Source organism: Gekko japonicus, unplaced genomic scaffold (assembly GCF_001447785.1).
Source record: "Gekko japonicus isolate JY-2015 unplaced genomic scaffold, Gekko_japonicus_V1.1 scaffold1166, whole genome shotgun sequence".
NCBI classification, from domain to species: Eukaryota; Metazoa; Chordata; class Lepidosauria; order Squamata; family Gekkonidae; genus Gekko; species Gekko japonicus.
This window is the reverse complement of record NW_015161988.1, coordinates 339,791-362,130: the sequence shown is the minus strand read 5'-3', so window position 1 is coordinate 362,130 and position 22,340 is coordinate 339,791. Positions and strand designations below refer to the sequence as shown.

At 48.9% G+C, this 22,340-nt stretch overlaps 1 protein-coding gene across 2 annotated transcripts in view; it reads right to left on the bottom strand.

Moving 5' to 3' along the window:
• Positions 1–21,289, bottom strand: part of KCNAB2 (potassium channel, voltage gated subfamily A regulatory beta subunit 2) — a 41,215-nt gene extending 19,926 nt beyond the window's left edge. For both annotated transcript variants that reach the window (XM_015429819.1, XM_015429818.1), the window contains exons 1-7: positions 21,083–21,289; positions 11,616–11,659; positions 6,800–6,837; positions 5,235–5,314; positions 4,303–4,347; positions 2,383–2,427; positions 1,146–1,189 (exon numbers count right to left, since the gene is read on the bottom strand). In XM_015429819.1, the coding sequence (XP_015285305.1) occupies positions 1,146–1,189; positions 2,383–2,427; positions 4,303–4,347; positions 5,235–5,314; positions 6,800–6,837; positions 11,616–11,659; positions 21,083–21,288 (502 nt within the window). In that variant the 5' untranslated portion in view covers position 21,289. The remainder of the gene's footprint in view (positions 1–1,145; positions 1,190–2,382; positions 2,428–4,302; positions 4,348–5,234; positions 5,315–6,799; positions 6,838–11,615; positions 11,660–21,082) is intronic.
• Positions 21,290–22,340: the final 1,051 nt, after the last annotated feature.

The window sequence follows — 22,340 nt, the reverse complement described above, 5'->3', positions numbered from 1 at the left end:
AGCTCCAGGATATGGGGGACCCTTCGGGGTGGGTCCCTTAAAGAGGTGGGCATACAGACCCAGAATCTCCACTGGTACTCTTACGCAGAGGGGAGGGGGAGAGGGAATGAATGAACGAACAGTTGGGTCTTGAGACCCCATTTCACTAATGAAGAAGAAGAAGAGATTGGATTTATACCCCGCCCTTCACTACCCAAAGGTGTCTCAGAGCGGCTTACAAACTCCTTTCCCTTCCCCTCCCCACAACAGACACCCTGAGAGGTGGGCGGGGCTGAGAGAACTCTGACACAAACTGCTCTTTTTCAAGGATAGCTGTGCCAGAGCTTGTGACTGACCCAAGGTCACACCAGCAGGTGCAAGCGGAGGAGTGGGGAATCAAACCCGGTTCTCCCAGATTAGAGTCCGCGCACTTAACCACTACACCAAACTGGCTCTCCGTTGCTCTTCCTCTAATGGATTGGCCCAGGCTAGCCTGATCTCATCAGATCTCGGAAGCTAAGCAGGGTTGGCCCTGGTCAGTATATGGATGGGAGGCCTCCAAGGAAGTCCAGGGTTTCCACGCAGAGGACAGCCATGGCAAACCAACTCTGTTCGTCTCTTGCCTTGAAAACCCTATGGGGTTGCCAGAAGTCATGATGCAGCTCAAACCCCCCAGCTATGCTTGAGGACACAGAACCCTTTAGAGCACTTGTAGGCCACTTCCACGGCCATGCCTTTCTCCCAGAGATCCATAGGAACTGCTGCTTTGTGAGACAGCTGAGAATTCTCTGGTTGCAAGCCCAACCGGAACTAAAGCCCCCAGGATCCCTGGGATACAGGTAGTAAGGAGTGAACTCCTCTGAACTGGCAGAGCAGTCATGTCTTCACAATGCTAGATACCCCCCCTCCCTTAGTGGATAGAAACGTATTATAGAGCAGGCATGGGACTAGAGAGGGGAAATAACAAATTCATTTGGATTTAAATAGCCTCCCTCCCATTTGGCTGAATGGTCTCAGTTCTGGCCTGCACCTACAAGAGGCATGGTGAGAAAAAAAGGAAAAATTGGCAATTGCCCCAAGGCTCCCTAAAACTAAAGGTTCCCCTGTGGTTGCCCCAGGAGACAAAGGCCCACGGCATTTTGGTTCCGACTGATGCGGCACCTTACCTTCTATAATGTGCTTTCTCGAAAGCCCTCTCTCTGTCTCGGCTCTAGAAAAAGGACAGATCCAGACCCGAAAGGTAATTAGAAGACATAACATAATCTGTTAATGCAGAACGACAGAGATGAATGCATAGAAAGGGAGGCCCTGGCGTTCAGGACCACCTGAAGCAGGGGTGGCCAAACTGCGGTTTGGGAGCCACATTTTATTAATGCGGGTTTTTCACACATATTGTGCGGCTCCTGGGGGGGGGGGGGCTGAGGAAGTGAAGAGGGGAGTCATGCCTCCCCAACCGGTCTTCCCTTCCCTAGCCAGGGATCCCCTCCCTGGATAGGCTTGAAGTGGGAGGGGGGGAACAATATCTGTTTTTGCCCATTTTGTTCTTATTTCTGGCAGTGTTATTTAATGTTAATAAAAAGCAAATTTGCATACTTTCCAATAAAAACATGTCTGTAATATTTGTTCTCCTGCCAACCTAGCAGTTCGAAAGCAAGAAATTGCAAGTAGATAAATAGGCACCACTTCGGTGGGAAGGTAACAGCGTTGGTGTTTAGTCATGCTGGCCACATGACCACGGAAACGTCTTCGGACAGCGCTGGCTCTTCGGCTTTGAAACGGAGATGAGCACCGCAACCCTAGAGTCGAATTCGACTGGCTTTCGAGCAAGGAAACCTTTACTTTTACCTTAATATTTGTTCATGTCTTGTGGCTCTCAAACATCTGATTTTCTTCTATATGGCTCTTACATTAAGCAACTTTGGCCACCCCTGACCAATGCTCCCTCTGAGCTGTGGAGTCTTGTGAGCAAAAATTCTACTTTGCGAGCTACTGGCATTAAAGTTGTGAGCGAGCGATTTGTCTACTGCATAAATTAGTTTGCTCTGGAGCCCTCCTTCCTGAGCTAAGACAAAAATGGGTGAGCTGGAGGCTAAAAAACTGTGAGCTAGCTCACACTAACTCATCTTAAAGGGAACATTGCCCCTGACCTAAAGCTACCTCCCCACACCAACCCTGAAAATATTATCTCTAAACCCAAACTCATGCATGGTCTCTATGAAGTACTCTGTCAGCGCTCCAGATACACTTAGAGGCTCTTTCTTCCTTCCAGTTAGTCACATGGAATGGAAGGAGAATCCCTAACCCCTGGAACTGAGGTTCTGAAACTGTTAAAGGGGACCCCATACACGGCTGGTGTTCCTGACTCGAATGGTGCATGGCTTAATTGTTGAAATCATGACATACTTTCCTCCCCAGAAGATTTTGGTTGTTATCACCAGGCTGGAACGTCTGCAAGGAGACAGAAAGAAAGGGCAGGGGTGGAGAAGCCATATGAATCAATGATGGATAGAAGAAAATCTCTTTGGGGCATTTCCCCTCCCCCTAGTCTAACAATTCTACCTCTATATGACAGAAAAAACAGGAAAGGGGGAACAGATCTGACACCTTTGGCAAATTACCTGCTGAAACATGAGGATTCAGATGGATGGCAAAAAGAAGGTGGTAGGGACAACGCAATGCCTAGAACCCCCCCCCCACTCCCCCAACCCAAGTCAATTTCCTCCACGGTGGTCCATGCCCCCTCCCGGTCATGGCTACCATCACTCCTTGCCCTCTCTGCTGAAAATCTGGACAAAATGCAAGGTCCGCCCTCTGCACAAGCATACTCCATTCTGTGTATCATCTTCCTAAAGAGAGGCATTCTTTGAAGACCAGCAGGTGGGCTGACATCTTCAGAACCAAACAATTTCCAGACAGGTTTAAGAAACAGCTGCACCCAGACTGCGTCAGGGTGGCATAGCCTGGAAGTTATGACAGCAGGAGCAAGAGAAGCAAACAGGACTCGTTTTAAAGAGCTGGTTTTGCCCTTGCCTTCATGGTGACTGGCCACTGGGACTCATGTTCGTGGCTACAGTGAACTGTCACTTGCACGTGAACCTCTGCATGGGATCTGCAAATAAAGCAATGGCCAAGTTCTGCTGCAGTTTAGAACTTAACACAAACAAACAATCTAAGCAGAACGAGCGGTGACGGGTATGCATAAGTGTGCATGTGACACTGGCTGAGATTCAAACGTCAGCATTCTTAGGGAAAAGGCAACGCAGATTTTTAATTTCAGGATATGAATCAGCACCACTCTGCCGGGATTTGTTGTAACACATAAAAGTGGGGGACGGGGGAGGGGATTGCGGAGAAGTGGGCAGAGGGAGAACTATGCACCTCCCTTCCATCCAATTCTTCTCCACTGCAAGTTTTCCCTTCTCCCTATGGCTTTGCAGCTGTTTGGTAGAGACCCAGGTATTTTGCTTAAACAAGCTAGATAAAGAAGATCAATGTCTGCCCACAAAACTGCAGGCTTGTACAGCCTCATTGTGCCTTGGGGCTATTTAGGGAACGGATGTTAGATTAACTCTTCAGTCTCCATTTTATTTTTCAAAACTGGTTCTCCTGCTTTGCTATCAGCCAGGGTGCTGTTGTGGCTTCACAGGCAAAAACTTACCTGGCACCTCCAGCTAAAAGGATCATGTAAAAGGTGACAGGAAAGACCTCCACCTGAGACCCTGGAGAATCTCTGCAACTCAGAGCAGACGATACTGACCTTGATCGACCAATGGTCTGACCCAGTATAAGGCAGCTTTATGTGTTCATTTTAAGGGTGAAAAGATGTGTTTTCAATGACACATCTTCTCTCCTTGAAAATACTAAACAGCAGAGTGGGGGAGCAGGTTTCAAAGAGTGAAGCTGAATGGGAGGTGGAAGGGTTAACCATCCTCTTCCTTCCCTGCATGGCCCCTGAGACAAACTGAGGCTGCAAAAGCTGGAAATTTCCATCTTTTGGATGGAATGCGATGCCTGATCTTCGTCTCCTCTGCTTGACCCCTGAAGATCTACTTCTGTGCTGGTATCCATCCAGTTTAAGGCCCCAGATACACAGACCGGCATTCTAGGCATACACTTTGGAAGCACGGCCCTCTCATGTATTTCGAAGAAGTACCGGAAGGGCATCTTTTGATGGCCAAAAAGGAAAGGATTCAATGTCTTAGTTTCAACTTGATTACGGCAGCAATTGAGTCTAGCGATCTGAGGCTACCTGAGCCCTTATGAGAAGACAGGCTAAAAAAAGTTAAAGCAAAAGAGGGGGGGGGGGGGGGGGACCCGAGTTACCTCCATCCTTTCTTCTTGATGATATTCCCTAATACGACTTCAGCCCTATGTGAACAAGGAGTAGAAAGAGAGACAGACAATGTGGCTGTTAGCCTAGTGGAGAAATGAAGCCTAATTTGCTACAAACATTACGGATTCTACTACGCTGCATTGGTGCATGAGATTCAGTCCCATGGGGGGCAGGGAAGCACTGTTCAAGGTTCTTACACCCATACAGGAAAGAGGTATGAATTACTTGCCCTCAGAGGAGAGCCCCTCGTTTCTGCATGAGACATTGTTCTTAGCATGCCCCCTGATTGGATGTTGCGGGGTGTGTGTGCAATTCACACTGGAAGTAACACAAAGATCTAACTGAACCTCATGTGAAGAAGTAGGAGAACTGGAGGCTGCTTGCAAGAAGGCAAGGTCAGAACAGTTAATCTTTCAGTAATATAACAGGCAGGCTCAACAAGGAGCTCTCATTATGGAGTGTACTGATTTCTCAAAGCACAATTTTTGGTAATTGCTAGACCCACACTACCGTAACCCACGAAACCATAGCAAGGACATCGCCTTCTGTTCTGCCTCTCATCACATGGATTTCAGTGTGTGAAAGAGTGAGGGAAAGCGGTGTGAACTTTCCCAGCAGGCTCCCCCCCCTCAGCTGGATGTTGGATGCATCACATGTTTAAGTGATTTAAAGGACTAGATGGGCTGCACTCTCTCTCTCTCTCTCACTTTTAATAAGTCAGGAAAAGTCCTCCCTAAATTACTTATGATGACAATTTTGCACTAAGTCGCAGCTCCTCATCTTTTATATTGGAGAAAATGATGCTGGCCAGGTCAACCTTGCAGGGCTGTCATAAGGTATACTGAGATAATGGATGGGAAATGCTTTAAGAAGTACCTACACGAATATAGAACTGCGCTACGCAAAGCAAGAAGGAACCTACTTCCCAGCTGCGTAGACTTCAGCCGTGTCAAAGAGGTTAATGCCGTTATCGTAGGCCAGGGTCATCAGCTGCTCTGCCATCTGCAAGAGAGGGATAGTTTTGCAGGGGTCATTTAGTAGGAAAAGAAGTGCCGGAGCACATTAGCACAACTCATTAGCATAACTTATCTGCATATGCCATTCCCCTGACATCACCGGAAGTGAGTCAGAAGGCAACACCCACCGCTCAGGCTCCACCCCAAAAATCTCCAGGTACTTCCCAGTTCAGATCCAAACCTGGGTCTCCCAAATCCTTGTCTGGAACACTAACCACTACACAACACTTCATGGGGCAGCAGCTGTTGAGCAGCAGCAAGCAGCTGGGCCTGCATGAGTTATGCAAGTTGCATGGTGGCTGCTGTCAGGCCTGACATGCTCTCTCCCCCTACATTTTACTGACAGAAACAAATGCTTGACGGCTGGGAGCCTTAGCAGGAAGTCGGGGGGGTCGGGCTGGGCTTGTTACTCCCAGAACACCATTCCTCCACGTTCCTGCTCGAAATGACCCGATAGTTTGACACAAGGCAGTGCATGCACTACTGGTACAATCCCACCTGCCAAACCTCTTCTAGCCACAGACTTTTTATTCCTATGCCCAGGGCAGGCTCTTAACTTAATGCTCTTCTCCCTTCCCCTTCCCCTTCCCCGGGACCCAGCCACGTGGTGAGTTAAGAACAGGCCTGACAAGGAAGATCCGGATGACAAAGATTACATCTCTGTTCTTGTTTGGTCCATAAAAGGCATACTGCAGAGTCACACATCCTAAACGTGCCTTGGAGGCCATGCGGGAAAGGGGTTTAATGCTTCACCCTCGGCTTGGTTTTGCAATTGGAAAATGGGCTCTCTGCTTTGTTTTTAAGCGTATCAAAATAGGGGAGAGTGTTTTTAAAAGGAAACCTCTCTTTGCCTTTAAAATGCTAACTATGAAGTGGGAGGAGCCTGGAGGCTGATGGGTTAAATGTCATCTCTGTTTCCTGCGTGGCCCCAAGGCAAATTTCAGGCTGTAGAAGCCTGAAATTTGCATTTTCGAGATGGAACAGAGAAGAAGAGAGATCTCCCTCTCCTCTGTCAGAGCCTCAAGAAGGAGCAGTGGTCCATCACACTTCCCTGATGAATATACTTGCATATTTACAGACACTCATTTGTCAAATTCACAATATTGCTTTTAAAAAGATCTGCAAATGAAAATACCTATAAAATAAAATAAAAATATTTCAAGACAGTGCCTGTACTAACTCTCACTCTTGCTAAATACTTCTTAGTAGCTTTAAAAATCTGGGCTAATGCCATTTTCTCAGCCTTGGAATAACAAGGAAGTAAGTCTGATGACTGGCGTGGAGTCTATATGGATTTTTATCTGTATCACTTTTCACAAGTTGTATATCTTTCTTTTTATTTGTTTCTCAAATGCTGGGTCTCTTGTTCTTATACGTTTAACCTAATCTCTTTTACAGTGTCGAAAAGCCAACATGCTATATAGACTTTTTGAATAAATGGAATGGAATGGAGTAGGGGAAGATTTCTTACCTCGTCCGTGATCTGGCCTCCAAACGTCACCCATGTTCCTGTAAGAGACACAAAGGAGGAGGATGGGGAACACACACACAAGAGCTCAGATCCCTGCCGGATGGAGAAGTAAAACGAAGGGCACATGAAATCACATCACTGCCAATGTGGCCCTGGGGAACCCTCTGCTTTGCATAACGACCATGTCGAGAACTCCAAGCACAGAAGAGAACCCTGAAAGCTCACAGTCCCCCGAGGAAGATGTATGTCAATGCAAGTACGTGCCTGCCAATGTCTGTGGGGCACACACACGTTGGAACTGTGTTGTGTAGTGGCTAGAGACCAGGACCTGGATACGTTCAAATCCTCACCCAGCTGTGGAACTCACCCATTAAATGTGGGCCAGACTCAATCTCTTACCCAAACTGCAAAACCAATGAAATAAAAAAGGCCCCCGTGAGCCCAAAGCACCCACCTGCAGAGCAGGTTGCCCACTGCATGGTAAACAAAAAATTATATGCAAATGCATTATGTACAATTTTCCCTACCCTGTTTTTTTCTTATACCCACAAAAATTCAGATGGGTAGCCATGTTGTATCTGAAGAAGCGTGCATGCGCACGAAAGCTAATACCCACAAAAATTCACTTTTAAACAATACCACAGTAAGAACTGAATACCTCAAAAACACCCTCCCCCCTTGTGTTTTTGTGTGTGACACTGTTGAGAAGACGACAACAGCGATTCGTGCAGAGATATAATGGGTATATTCCTCCAAGGGTGAGCAGTTCTGCTGTGTCTTTGCATCAGAAGTAATTACATGACCCAATGCAGAGATGCAGTTGAGACATTGTCCACCAGCTGTGATTGACTGGAGAGAGCCAGAGCAACAAATCACACAGAGACACAACTGTCAAGTCTCCTCTGCAGAGGAATGCTTCAGGTGCACAGAAGCCTTTAACTTTTTAGTTTATTTCCAGTTTGGAAATTACCTTTTGGAGCTGCAACCAAAGTGCAAAATGTGGCAGGGGTATAAATCCATGAATGCCATGATTATGAAATATGGGGAGCAGGGGCAGATGAAGTTATCTTTCCTGTGAACAGTCTGTGCTGAAAGGTGGCCCATAAAAATAGTAAATAAAAACAGAGAAGGACTATCATAACTGGTCAGTCTGGTTTCTATTTAATGCTGAGAGTATCAAGGCCAAGGGAGCTCGAGCGGCATCTGGCACAGAGCGGTCCAGAAAGGGCCCATGCGCCACAGCTCCAGAAATCTCCAGAAAGGATTCTTCCCCTTTCTTCAGGAACATGTCCTCCAATGTCCATTCACATCACCACACTGCGTCAAATGGATGTTTGCCTGCTCCAGGACTGCCTTTCTGACCCCGACAACCAGCCAAAGGCCTCTGAAGAGGGTCATGCAACTGCTGCTTGGGGTGGAAGAACCACACGGGCAGAAAGATAATCGGGAAATCCTTTGGGGACAAACAATACGCACCTCACCCCTAACTGAACCCTGGAGATTCTCTCATTGCCGTCTTCTTTCCCTTACTCTCAAGAGGAGATACCCGGGAGGAGGAACACCCCCCTCACAGACACATGGGGTGCAGAATAATTAAATTCCAGTGAAGGCAAGAAAGCAGCTCCAGGCAGCCTTGCTTTTGAAAGCTCTTCGGCAGAACCTGACAGGGACAGCGGCCGTGAACTCTGCAAAGTTTAGATGAGACAGCTGGGCAGCTGGTGTCCCCTGGGTCAGCCCCCTGAAGAAATTGTATCCATCCTTGCTGGCAGTACCGATTTTAATCAAGCTGTGGCAAAACATTTATTGTGTGCCCCCTCCCTTATTGGAGAATGAAAAAACTTTCCCCCATTGTTAGAAAGAGGGTGGTGTGTGTGTGTGTGTTTCATATAGCCGCCGTTTCATATAGATCCCCTGAGCCGCCGCGCACTTCCTCCCCGGCATGATCAGATGCCGGGGGGAGCGAGGCAGCCGAACTGCGCATGTGTGCGCATGCGCAGTTCGGCCGGGAGCCTGCATTGCTCCAGACGATGGGTGCGGCGGCGATCCCACGGCCGTGCTTGATGCGGCGTTCCTGGTATGTCCTCCTCTGGGGGTGGCTCTTTTTTGTTGCGGGTTTTCAGCCTGAAGGGCCGGATTGGGGACGGGTGCGCGCCGCTTCCCAGATGTTGCGGTGAGATCGCGCCCGTTTGCTGCGCCCCCGATCCGTCCCTCTCCTGGGCCAAAACCTTCCGTGTGACCGGGGCCGGTGTGATTCTAACTCAGGAAGAAGCCAGCCTGTCACAACGAGCTGCAAGTCCACAAAAATGAATCTTAGGAATACAATAAAAAATGTAACCCTAAACCAAGTTTTTATTTTCTAAACATTTCTACTGTTTTCTCAAGATGGGCAGCCGTGTTAGTCTGTCTGCAGCAGTAGAAAAGAGGAAGAGACCAGTAGCTCCTTAGGGACTAACCAACTATGTGGCAGGGTATGAGCTTTTGTGAGACACTGCTCACTTCTTCAGATACAGACAGGGGAAACTCATCCCCCGCCACATAGTCGGTTAGTCTTTAAGGTGCTACTGAGCTCTTGATCTTTTCTACTGCTATTGTCTTCTGTTAACCTAAGTAAAGGTTTAAAAACCAAGAGATTATGTGAGCTCTCAAGGTAATGATAATTAGGTAGACTGGGTCCACCTATCTGCTTTTTTGTTGTTCAGTCGCACAGTCAAGTCCGACTCTTCGCGACCCCATGGACCAGATCACGCCAGGCCTTCCTGTCTCCCGCCATCCTCTGAAGCTTGCTCAATTTTATGTTCGTTGCATCGATGACACTGTCTAACCATCTCATCCTTTGCCGTCCCCGTCTTCTTTGACCTTCAATCTTTCCCAGCATCAGGGTCTTCTCCAGTGAGTGCTCCCTTCTCATTGGGTGGCCAAAGTATTTGAGCTTCAGTTTCATTATCTGGCCGTCCAGGGAACAGTCAGGGTTGATTTCTTTTAGGATCGCCTGATTTGATCTTCTGGCAGTCCAAGGGACTCTCAAGAGTCTTCTCCAGCACCATAGTTCAAAAAAATCTATTCTTCGGTGCTCGGCCTTCCTTTTACCTATGTTTAAAATAACCGGGTAGGCTGGACTTACCTGGGCCTACCCTGAGTCCCACCCTTTGTTTACACTGATTTGAGTTCCCTTCAAATACAGAAGAGTGGTACAGACATTTTGTAAATTAAGATAGAGACAACTTAGAGAGTCTGAGCATCTAAGAAGAGGCTGGAGGATGCAGTGAGTGACAATTCCTGCCTGCTGAGCTGCTGTTGGGATAACAAAGGGGCTACCAAGATAACCAAATCTGTGTATCATCTTCCTAAAGAGAGGCATTCTTTGAAGTTTCAGGCAGTAGAAGGTTGCAGAATCATGTGGAGGATGCACTTGGAAACAACAACTCCTACCCCAACTTTGATGGAAAAACCCATTTTAAAGGTTTATGTAATCGTCTGGCAAATATAGCAGATTAGTATTAGCTTCAAACGAGAAAGATAAATTCATGGAGGACAGGTAGCTCAATAAAGCCTCCAAATTCAGAGACAAAATATCTGTTCCTGGGCACAAACCACAGGGGATGGCTGTTGCTTTTATGGCCTCCTTGTGTGCTTCTCTATCTGGCCGTTGTTGGGAACAGTACGGTGGGACAGATGGACCTACGATCCGATGGAGCTGAGCGCCTCTGCTTTTCTTGATAACTGAAACAACCCCGCCCCTCCACCAAGCCTGTTCTCACTGCTAAGATCTGCCTTCCAGCACAGCTGTTAAGGAGGTAATGATGTAAGAATTTGAAGTGTTTTGTATCATGAAATTCCATGGCTTCTTTAGAAGCCATTTATACATCCCTTGAGAAGCATCCGTATAACCGATAAGTGGTCCGATGGCTGAATAACAAAACGCATTGCAGTTAACAGAAAAGCATTCATGTGGGTTGAAAGGCACGGAGATGCCCATTTTGTTATATGCCACAAGGTGGCCCTTTTGCAATCAAGGACTGCCCTGTTTACACAGGGAGCAACTCTGGTAGCAGTGGGGCTCCTGTAAAGGAAAACCAATGGGTGGCTTGCAATGTTCCCTCTAAGCTGTGAAGTCCTGTGAGCAAAAATTCTACTTTGTGAGCTGCTGGCAATAAAGTTGTGAGCAAGTAATTTGGCTGCTGCATAAATTAGTTTGCTCTGGAGCCAACCCTCCTGAGCTGAGATAAAAATGTGTGAGCTGGAAGCTAAAAAACAGTGAGCTAGCTCACGCTAACTCAGCTTAGACCGATGGCTGAATAACAAAACGCATTGCAGTTAACAGAAAAGCATTCATGTGGGTTGAAAGGCACGGAGATGCCCATTTTGTTATATGCCACAAGGTGGCCCTTTTGCAATCAAGGACTGCCCTGCTTACACAGGGAGCGAGCAACTCTGGTAGCAGTGGGGCTCCTGTAAAGGAAAACCAATGGGTGGCTTGCAATGTTCCCTCTAAGCTGTGAAGTCCTGTGAGCAAAAATTCTACTTTGTGAGCTGCTGGCAATAAAGTTGTGAGCAAGTAATTTGGCTGCTGCATAAATTAGTTTGCTCTGGAGCCAACCCTCCTGAGCTGAGATAAAAATGTGTGAGCTGGAGGCTAAAAAACAGTGAGCTAGCTCACACTAACTCAGCTTAGAGGGAACAGTGGTGGCTTGCAATATACCCAGTTCTGCTCCAAATGCAACACTGAACTGCATCTGTGGTGGAACACGCTGTTCCTACACCTGACTGAGCCCGGCTGGAAAGAAAGGAAGCTCCCCCGCCCCACGTATCTACTTACCTAAGCCGAGGCAGGAAACTCGCAGTCCCGACTTTCCGAGGTTTCTGAAAAACACACAGACACCTCTTAATCAGCAGCTGCACAGATGTCGGCTGCAGAGGCTGGCCTCTGGCACATCTGCAGTGATGCTGAGAAGCAGCAGATGTCACTTCAGCTCCTATCAGCGTTCATCATCCCCCAGAAACCGCAGAAGGGAAAGGGAGCGTGGGAACACTGGGAGGTTTCATAATCTGGCAGAATTAAACGGGGGTGCAGGAAACGTTTGCCATCCGAGCTGAGCTTCACAGTGGTTTGGGGGAAACGGCGGTAGGCTTCCACTGCCTGGGTTTGCCAAGGATGGCCTCTGTTTATTAACTCCTGTTCATTATTTGACGGAGGGGAGATCTACCATAGCTGAACGGGACCCTCCAGGTTCAGAGGAAGGATGCTGCTCTGGTTGTCAGAGGTTGGGGAGCAGTCAGCAGGGGAGGGCAGTTGCCAGAGGAGGGGGGGAGAGGCAGCTGGCGAGCTTCCGTGCGGCCTCTGCCAGGCCGCTGTCAGAAAGCAAGATGCTGGACTAGATGGTAAAAGGTAAAGGTAAAGGTTCCCTTGCTCGAAAGCCAGTCGAATCCAACTGTAGGGTTGCGGTGCTCATCTCCGTTTCAAAGCTGAAGAGCCAGCGCTGTCCGAAGACGTTTCCGTGGTCATGTGGCCGGCATGACTAAACACCAAGGTGCACGGAACGCTGTTCCCTTCCCACCGAAGTGGTACCTATTTATCTACTTGCAATTTCTTGCTTTCGAACTGCTAGGTTGGCAGGAGCTGGAACTAGAGACGGGAGCTCACTCCATCATGCGGCACACTCGGGTCTTGAACTGCTGAACTACCGACCTTCCACAGCCTGCAGTTCAGCGTCTTAACCACTTGAGCCACCGCAGCTAGATGGACCATTGGTCAAATTTGGCAGGACTGTTCTGATGTTCCAAATATGTGTTTTGGGAGATGTTGGGAGCGAGGCCTTTTGAACATGTTATTAGTGTCCACTGCAGGGGTCCCCAACCTTTCCTTCCTTTCCTTTTGTACCCTTAGAAGCTCATTCGTTTACAAATCTTGAGCAGCACAAAATGCTTATTTCTTATTTTTTAGATGCAAGGGCTAAAAGGACGGAGACAAATTTTGCGATTGCTAGAGCGATCTTAGGATCCTTATCACTGCGCAAAACGGCCAGGGTTTCTGGAGTACGGGGAGCCGATTAGTTGAATAAAGGCTTAATACAGTAATCCCTCATAATCTCAAAAAAAAAAAATCTGCATTCCAGCAGGGCGTGAAAGGATGTATCAATCCTGTTAAGGCCACAAGGGCAAATTCTGTCAGCGTAGGGCCGATTCAAAAATCTCCCTTCAGTCTTGCGAACAAAAAACCCCCTGCAATAAGGTGGGATGGTAAGATAGTACTTATGGGTTTTTTAAAAAAAGATTTTGGGTAAGGAATACCACAAAATAGGGGTGAGCATACTCTGTGGCCTCCCAGAATCAAACGACTATGGTCGATTTCCAGGACTCACTTTTTGATCAGAGAAAATGCTTTGGTTTTGCCAGGGCTTCCCAACAGTTGTCCGTGGGTGCCGTGGGCCTGCCAATAGCTTTTCTGGCACCTGCCACGTGTTTTTAGGAAGCAGGTGGGGCCAGGTGGGGCTTTTGCCCAGCAAGGCTTTTGATTGACTACTGGAGATTTGATCAGCTGTGCAGATATTTTTTTAAAATGTTGCTTTGGCAGCACCTCTCACCACAGCACAAGGATCTACACTGTGTGATTGAAGTTAAGTGGTGGCAATAATTTTGTGGCTGGCTCCGCCTCCCGGAGCAGCTGTCTTGCGGCAACCATTTTGTTGCTGTGCCCACAATGCTAGGTCAGAGTTCCAAATGTGCTTGCAGGCTCAAAAGGGTTGGGGACCCCTGGTCCACTGCATGTGGTACAGTCCTTTTAGATTTCAGGCCCTCTCTCATCATCTCCAGAAGTTAAATCACGGAAAGGGGGGGGGGGATGGATGGTTACATCTCAGCTGACACAAGTAAAGAAAAGAACACAGACCACAATGGCCAGCACATTCCTTCCATTCCGCTACCACTCGATAACACTGATATAACAGTTGCAGAAGGTTTTCACTTGCAGCTGTTCATTGCAACCACATTCACTGAGAGACGGGGAAATGCTATGAAATATTATTGCTTTTTTATTTAGAGGAAACTGCAGTGGTCAGATTACTAACAGTCCTTGTTTTGGAACAGGTGACTGCTAATTTAAGGAATAAACATGAGCAAAACCAAAAGCTTCAGCAATTTGTGCGCATCTGTGTAACCACAGGAATGACTTTATGGACAATTTGGATACTGCCTGCCAGAATTAATTTAAGGCTATCCTTATCTCTGAAGGCAGGATTGTGTGCAGCTAGGCATCTGCCCAGACCAATCAAACAGAGGGAACATATTAAATGTGTTTGGGATAGGAGCGCAAGGGCTTTCCCAGGAAATCTACAGATGCTATTTCAGCTGGTTAAAAGCACGATCTGTGAGCTAGCAAGACCTGAGTTCAAAAGCCACTACAACCGAGGACATGGTTCGGATGCTGCGCCAAACCAGGAACTGCTAGCTACGGAGACGAGCCTGGTGCTACCACTGCACAGAGTCTACCGCAGTGTAAACCACAGATGAAAAGTTTGAATCATCATCAGCAAAAATTTTATGTTTTGCAGTCATAGTACTGTTAAACAGGGTCAAGAAAGACTTAGTAACAGGGAATTTGCTTATGTTCTAAGATCTGCAATATTTGATTTGTGTATTATGCCCATTGGACTGGAACGAAAATAAACCAAACCGAGCTTGACTGCAAACCATTGTTGAGTGATGCATTACCTTGACAGGCGGCCTGGTATAGTGGTCATTGTCTGACTATGACCAGGAAGACCCTGATTCAAATTCCCACTCTATGGAAGCTTGATCAGTGACCTTTGGCCAGTCACACTCTCAGCCTAACCTACCTCACAGGGTTATTGTGAGGACAAAACACGGCAGGATTCATGTATGCTGCCTGAGCTCCTCGAAGGATGGCCAGGATAAAAATATGCTCGTATAATCACAAACCACAGATGCATAATACACTGTGCTCAGCTCTGAACGGGATGTCTTCAGTTGAGTTAGAGTACACGAGGGATGAGTGGGAGAGCATGTTCACATGATGCTCACTTACATAGTACCGAACCCTGGTTGGGCATGATGGCTGAATCCTGCCGAAGTGTCCTCGGTCAACCCTCTTAACCTCAGTATTATCCCCATGCCTAGAGCAGAAACACAGAGCTAATCGCTGCATAAGGATCACAGAGCTAAAATACACGGCACAATTTGACCATGTGGAAAAAGCACAAGTGTTAAGCATTTTCTACTTTTACCATCAGCTTCTCTTTTTTTCAAATACTGGAAAGAAATCGCGATGACCAGAGAGGCGGCGGCACCAGCACATCGGGAAGGGGTGGGGGAGATACGGAGGGTGTTGCATCTCTCTGAGCTTGTCACTTTTTGGGAGCTGGTTGGAATCCTTTGTGGCGGTTCCTTTGCCTCTCGGCGCCTTCTGATCTCACCCATGAAGGGCAGGCAAGAGGGAAAAGGGAGCTGGTTCCTTCCGGCCCTGCAGCGGCCCTGCAAGTCCATTGTCACAGGACAGTGTTGCCAGATCACAGAAGCCCGAGCTTTGTCCACAAAGCCTCAACATTCTCATGTTTGCACAGCGCTCTCCTAGAGGACCTGGGGAGGGGCAACCTTGGCTCTCCACTGAAGCCCCCTCCCCTTTCCTCAGAGCAGCACCAAAAACCACTTCATCTCTGGGAAGTATGGGCCACGTTTTCTGGGCATTTTCTCACCTTAGCTCAAAGAACAGTCATCTTTACCGGCTGCCCCTCACACCTAACCGAGCTTAAAGAGGTGTGAGATTTCCTCCTGCTCTACTCTCTTCTCTCCCCCCCCCACATCCCCACATGAACCTGACTTAGACTGAGTCAGGTTGTTGATCTATTAAGGTCAGTATTATCTACCCTGACGGACAGTGGATCAGGAAGAGGACTTTCACGTCTCCTGCTAACTGACCTTCTAACTGGAAACCCTGGGATTTGAACTTGGGACTTTCTGCATGGAAAGCAGGTGGTCTACCACTCGGCCAAAGGCTCAGGTAGACCTTCCCCATAAATCTACTACCTGGAAATGCCAAAGGACTTAAACTTGGGACCTTCGGCTTGCAAAGCACGGAGCCATGGTCCCTCCCTAACCTGTCCTCTTGCAACACACATGAAACTTTGAAATGTCTGCATCTTCCACTTCCCTGGAGGTGCTGCCTGAGAAAGGCCTGCAAACCACCCAACGCTGTGAAGGAAGACAGAGGGACAGAAGACCTCATTCCCACACTCCCCTCCCAGAGCATATCAGCAATAGACACCCCGCTTCTGCAGAGAACTCTGCAGGGCCGCAAGAGAAAACTCGCCCAGACCTACCCATCCATTCGGCTCTTTCTCTCTCTCGCTTGGCACTCAATGGCCATACCGCTGGCTGCCTGCACTACTCTGAGCAAGCTTGGATTCTTTTTTTTTTTTTAATTTATTATATTTATACCCCGCCCATCCCGCAAGCAGGCTCAGGGCGGCTAACAAAACGGTACAATGTACCTGGTTGTCATACATAAAACTTAAAAACTCTATAAAATCTCATAAGCAATTACTTTAAAACATAAGTTACAGTTAACAATAAAGTGCAAACAGTATTACACATTAGATGGCGTGCTTCCAGATCTCGTTCTATGTTATTCCACCGCTCATCATCCTCGCGCCGGAAGGCCTAGCGATACATCAGGACCAGATCTAAGATCCGAGCATTCGCTAGGATCGTTGGTGGTAACAGTAGTGGCGGCTCCTATTGAAAGGCCTGGTGGAAGAGCTCCGTCTTGCAGGCCCTGCGAAACTGTAAAAGGTCCCGCAGGGCCCTGATCTCCTCCGGGAGCTCATTCCACCAGTAAGGAGCCGCCACTGAAAAGGCTCTGGTCCTGGTACTGGTGAGCCTTGCATCCTTGGGGCCCGGAATAGTCAGTCGGTGTTGGGTCCCGGACGGTAGTGCTCTCTGGGGTATATATGGGAGAAGGCGGTCCCTCAGGTAGGTCGGTCCCTGGCCATGTAGGGCTTTAAAGGTAAGCACCAGCACCTTGAAACGGATCCGGTATGCTATAGGCAGCCAGTGCAGTGACCTAAGCACTGGTTGGATGTGCTCCCACCGCGGAGAGCCCACCAGCAGCCTAGCCGCAGCGTTCTTAGACCTGCTCATGAGCACATCACAAGTCCCGTCCCTCAGGGGGAGGCTCTTGACTCGTGGATCAGAATTCTCAAATGCCCTGGTGACCGTGGTTATCATGACTGCTCCTGTCCATTCAACAACCAGCCTTGTCAGAGGACGTGTAATGTGCTAGCCTTTTGCTAGACTCATGTTTTAATGGGAGAGCGAAAATTAGATTTCGTCCTGCCCTGACCGGGACAGCCCAGGCAAGCCCGATCTCGTCAGATATCGGAAGCTAAGCAGGGCTGACCTTGGCAAGTACTTGGAAGGGAGACCTCCAAGGAATACCAGGGCCAGGACAGGCAATATCAAAACGCCTCTCTGAAATGTCCTAGCCCCACTAGGGGTCACCAGAAGTCACCATGATTTCCAGGCACGCAATCACACACACACACACACACACACACAGAAAATTAGATTTCATCCCACCTACAAGGAGAGCAAGGTAACTTTGGTGCAGGGCCAGTTTGCCTCCAAGGGGGAGACTTATGGGCCCTTGTTAAGAACCTGCTGGCTCCCAGACATGTGGGTTGGGATGGAATAAAATAGCAGCCAGTCCAGAAACCAATGCATGCTGCAAAGCCCAGGGACTGAGTGGCTCTTTCTCCAAGACTCTCTTTCAGCTTCCAACAGAGCTGCTAAACCTACTGCTACCTTCTTGTCTCAGCCCTCACTGGCAATCCCTTGGGCTTTGCATTATTCCAGGCCAGAGGTCATTTCGGGGGGGAACGCGGGGGAACGCAGTTCCCCCGGGTGAGGTGCAGGGGGGCGGGGCACATGACGAAGCCCCGCCCCCTGCTTCCGGCCGCCCCACTTCCAGCCCTCATTTAGCCAGGAGGAGGCAGGAGAAGAAGGAGGGTAAGTTGCTTCCTCCCCGCCTCTCCCCACCCCTGCCTGCCTGGGGCCAGGGAGGGCCTTGGCAGGGCTTCCTTGCACTCCCGCTGTCCTTGCAGGTCCACCGCCGGGCCCCTGATGTCAGGGGGTGTGGCATATGCTAATGAGTTATGCTAATGAGTTCCCCTAGCTCTTTTTCTACGAAATGACCCCTGTTCCAGGCAATTGCAGAGAAGCATGACTGCTGGTTGTGGGAGTCCCCAAAGCGAAGCTTACAGAGTGCGCTCTTGAGTCCAGCAGCCCAAGGTCAGTTTCTGGAGCTGGAGGTGTGAAGCAGGAGATGCTAAAGCTGGGGTCTGAAGTGTCCGAGGCAGAAGGCTCTGCTCTCCTGAAGTGGGCATGGAGTCAGCATGGTGTAGCAGTTAGAGTAACAAAGTAGGATCTGGGAGACCAAAGTCTGAAACCCCACTCTGCCGGATGGGTGAGCCTGGGATGGAGATAGGAGGGGCCAGTGATATTGTAAACTGCTTTGGGTTCCCATGGGGGAAGAAAAGCAGAGTGTAACTAACTAAAAGAACAACCAGACTCCCAGGACATAAACCAATCCAGAGGCTTCATGCTGCCGGACACTATACCCTTATTCACTTTTGTATTTGATTAGACCTGAGACCAGAGCCTACCTGTGGTTCTCAAGTCCCCGGCTCACCTGCCTGATACATGGAGGTTCTACTCAGCTACTGCAGTCAAGAGCGTTGATTAAAAAGAGTCATTGAAACATCTTGTGTTGGGCCAGAAATAGCACCGGCGGAGGGCACCCAGAGAGCTCATTTCATGGGTTGAGTTTGTATTAATATTCCCTTGAAATATAGACTGAATCAGACCACTGATCCACCAAGATTAGTATTGTCTACTCAAACTGGCAGCATCTCTCCAAGGCCCCAAGTTTACCTGATCCTTTTCACTGGAGATACTGGGGATTGAACCTGGGACTCTGGGCGGGTTAAGCAGATGCTCTGCCACTGAGCTACAGCCCCGTCAGTTCTGAATGCTAACCACGGAAAAAGTTGAACTACTGGGGGTTGGGGTGGGAGATGGACACAGACTTAAAGGAATTACAGAACAAGAGCATTTAGTCTTCTGCATGAAAAGGATAAGCAGTCATTTCCAAAAACTGGGGTACGGGAGGAGCAACCGCCCAAACTGGGCAGAAGATGCTGGGATTGTTGGAGCACAGTGTTGTCACAATGAAGAATGTGCAAACCATGGAAAACAAGACTGTGCATGAAAACGCCCTAAAATCCAACCCACAACACTGCTTATTGATCCCATGTAGTCCCATCAGAGTACAGGGCAACATCACATAGACGGATCCTGCTCTCGGGAGGAATTTGCTATCTGAATTCTGGAGAGATGCTGTCTTCACCAGCTGGGAGCTGCTCTTTGATGTTTCAAGCAGGGCTACTTCCCAGCCCTGCTCCCCTGGTACAGTCAGCCACCTGCCCAAATTGTCTAAAGAAATTCTGCAGGCTTCATTCTCATTCTCATACACACACACACACACACACAGTTTGTCTAGGTTTCAAAACTATCAGGCTTGTCCAGGCTTCAAATCTATCAGGATTCAAACCCAGGACTCTTGCTCCTGAAGCAAGAATCCATGTCCTAAGAACTCAGAAGCCCAATTAAGAAGGTTCAGGGTTCCAGAATCTAAGATGGTGCAAAGCTATGGGTATTAACAAATGGGTTTCTGTTACTTGCTCCCAAACCTATAAAGGTGCCTCATTCCAAATCAGGCCATTGGTCCACCTTGGCCAATATTTTCCAGTGAGATCTCTAGTGGGTCTCCAGCGTCTCAGGTGGAGAAATGTCCTTTCTAGCCCTGCTGCTTGAGATCTTTTTTTTTTAACTGGAGGCGACCAGGGTTGATCCTGGGACCTCTGGAATGCAAAATACATGCCTTACTGCTCAATCTGATGTCTCCCTTCCCAAATGAGCCTGGTGAGCTTAATGCTACAGTTATCACAGCAGAACCACTGAGTTTTTGACTGGTAAGCACAAAACGCCGTGTCCCTTTCAATACAACCAATGGACCCAAGATGGTTGACATGGTACCTTTCATTGCCCCCACAGTCTGAAGAGGATAGCAAGCTTTCACGCAGCTCAGGAATCTTCTTGATACTTTATGCTTGCAGCTGTTCAAGGTTTTTCTTCTTATTATTTTTGTACAATGGAAATTTGCCCATCTGACCGCCCCCTCCAGTGTCAATAAGTAGCGAGTACAGAACATTTCTGAAGGCAATTCTAAGAAAAGTACTGTGCCACTTGAAAGCTTGCTACTTTACCCACACCATAGGGCCCAATCAGTGGGATGCCCTTCCAGTTGGCTCTGTACCAGACTCAGTTTTGCTTCTGAGGCCACAGAGCTCTGCTCTTGTATATTATTCTTTCCAGATGTGTACATCCAAGCAGAACACGGTCTCCAAAGCCAAGGCTCAGGCACGCTGAGGGTGCTCCTGACTCATCCTGCCCACATCTGCACACATCGGTGAAGGAAAGGCACTGACAGTTCTGGAAGCCGCACTGACCTACAAACGTCTTGTCAAGGGAATGCCCCTGTGAGAACCAACCATTTGGACTCTGTCCTCAGAACAGTGTCAGGGGAGGGAGCAGTTAATCACAAACAAACAAACAAACAGGTTCTGGGGCTCAGTCTGACACGGAAGCCCCACCACTTGACCTCAAAGGAAGCCATGCTGCTCAGTTCTAAGGGAGGGTGGGAATGGTGCAGTTGTCAGCAGTGTTCCCTCTAAGCTGAGTTAGTGTGAGCTAGCTCACAGTTTCTTAGCCTCCGGCTCACCCATTTTTGTCTGAGCTCAGGAAGGAGGGCTCCAAAAGCAAACTAACTGATGCAGTAGCCATATAGCTCGCTCACCACTTTAATGCCAGCAGCTCACAAAGCAGAATTTTTGCTCACAAGACTCCACAGCTTAGAGGGAGCATTGGTTGTCAGTATGGAGGCACTCTGTACATGCTCAGCAATACCTGACTATATTGTGTCATCTGATTTCATATACATTTCTTTAGAGAAGGGCACGGTCACATATGAGGGGGGGCTGACGGTCAAAAGAAGAGGGAAGCGGTTGAAAGACACCCCCCCTCCCACAGCACATGACACTACACCACAGCACACGCTCTACTTAAGTGAAAGCTGAGATTCTCAGGTGTCCAAATCCAATGGCTTTTGGGGGTTTGGCTGGACTAGCAAAGGTCTTGGCTCTCTTTCCATACCTATATTTCATGCCAGGCTGTTTCACGCTGGAGTCGCTGGAGGACGGGGCGCTCTGCATTGAGAGGTGCCCCAGGCTGCGAGCCACCATGGCCACTGTGCGGAACCGGCCTCGCGTGCTGGGACTGCTGGCATTCTGCCGGTTGAGCCTGTCCTCCGCGCTCCGGTTCTTGATGTTGTGGTCCGAGCACACGAAGGAGACTTGCATCCTGGCCCTGTCGTAGACTTCCTCCTTGCCTTAGGGGCTTCACCAGCCGGTTGCCCCCAAAAAAGCCACGTCCGCCCAATTTCGTCCCGGATAAGCCAGAGGAGGAGGAGGAAAATTTCAAAGAGTGACACAAAACACTCGTGTGTCCCTGAGACCTGTAATGTCCAGATGCGGTGGTCTCTTTTCCAGAACAGAGCCCAAACCGGGAGCGAGAAACAGAAATAAATGTCATGGGAAAATCACCCCATCCATGAACCTAGAGAGAGATTCAGGAGCCAACGGGCTCGGTAGATAGACTGACGTTCCGAGTTGCAGCCCTCTTTTGGGCTCAATTCAGCAAAAAATTGCCCAGGATAGTTTCTGCAGGAGATGGGCTCTCTGTGCTGTTTTCTGGATCCATGCTGGTCATCCGCTTGGAGAGCGAATCCTGTGCTGCAGCTGTCTCTCGGGGCTTGGGAGCTGCGTCATTTAGACTTACAAGGATACAGGAGGAGGGGATCTCGATTGAGAGGCATCCTGATTCCCAGGGCAAGGAGGAGGGGTGGTGTGGGGAAGGACTCTCACTTGCTCTCTTCCAATCCCTCAGCCAGCTGGCTGGCTCACTCCCCAGACACGGTAGGGAGATGGATTTCAGAAGCAGCGGGACCACAGTCCTTCCGATCCTGCTGGATCTCTGGTCTGGATGAAGTCAGCAGGGCAGCCCAGGAACCATGCTAGGGAGAACCCAACTCGGCAGTTCATTATTAATGCTACAGCCGTGAATCTCATTCAGAGGCAAGCAGAAAGACAGTCCGGGGGGAGCTCACATGCCTTCGCCATGCATGGCTTGCTTTTGCGGCTCCTGACGGACAGCCCGGCTACGGCAGCCCCGACAGCCTGGCCCCACGTCTCCTGCCTTGCTCCTGCTCCTCAGCCCGCCCCCCCTTCCCTTCCCTGCAGCCGGAACAAGGATGCCGAGAGACTAAATTTAGATGGTGAACTCCGCACAGCGAGGGATATCCCGTCATCTGCCAGTGGCATCTGCCAAAGCATCCTTTAAATACTGTTGCTGG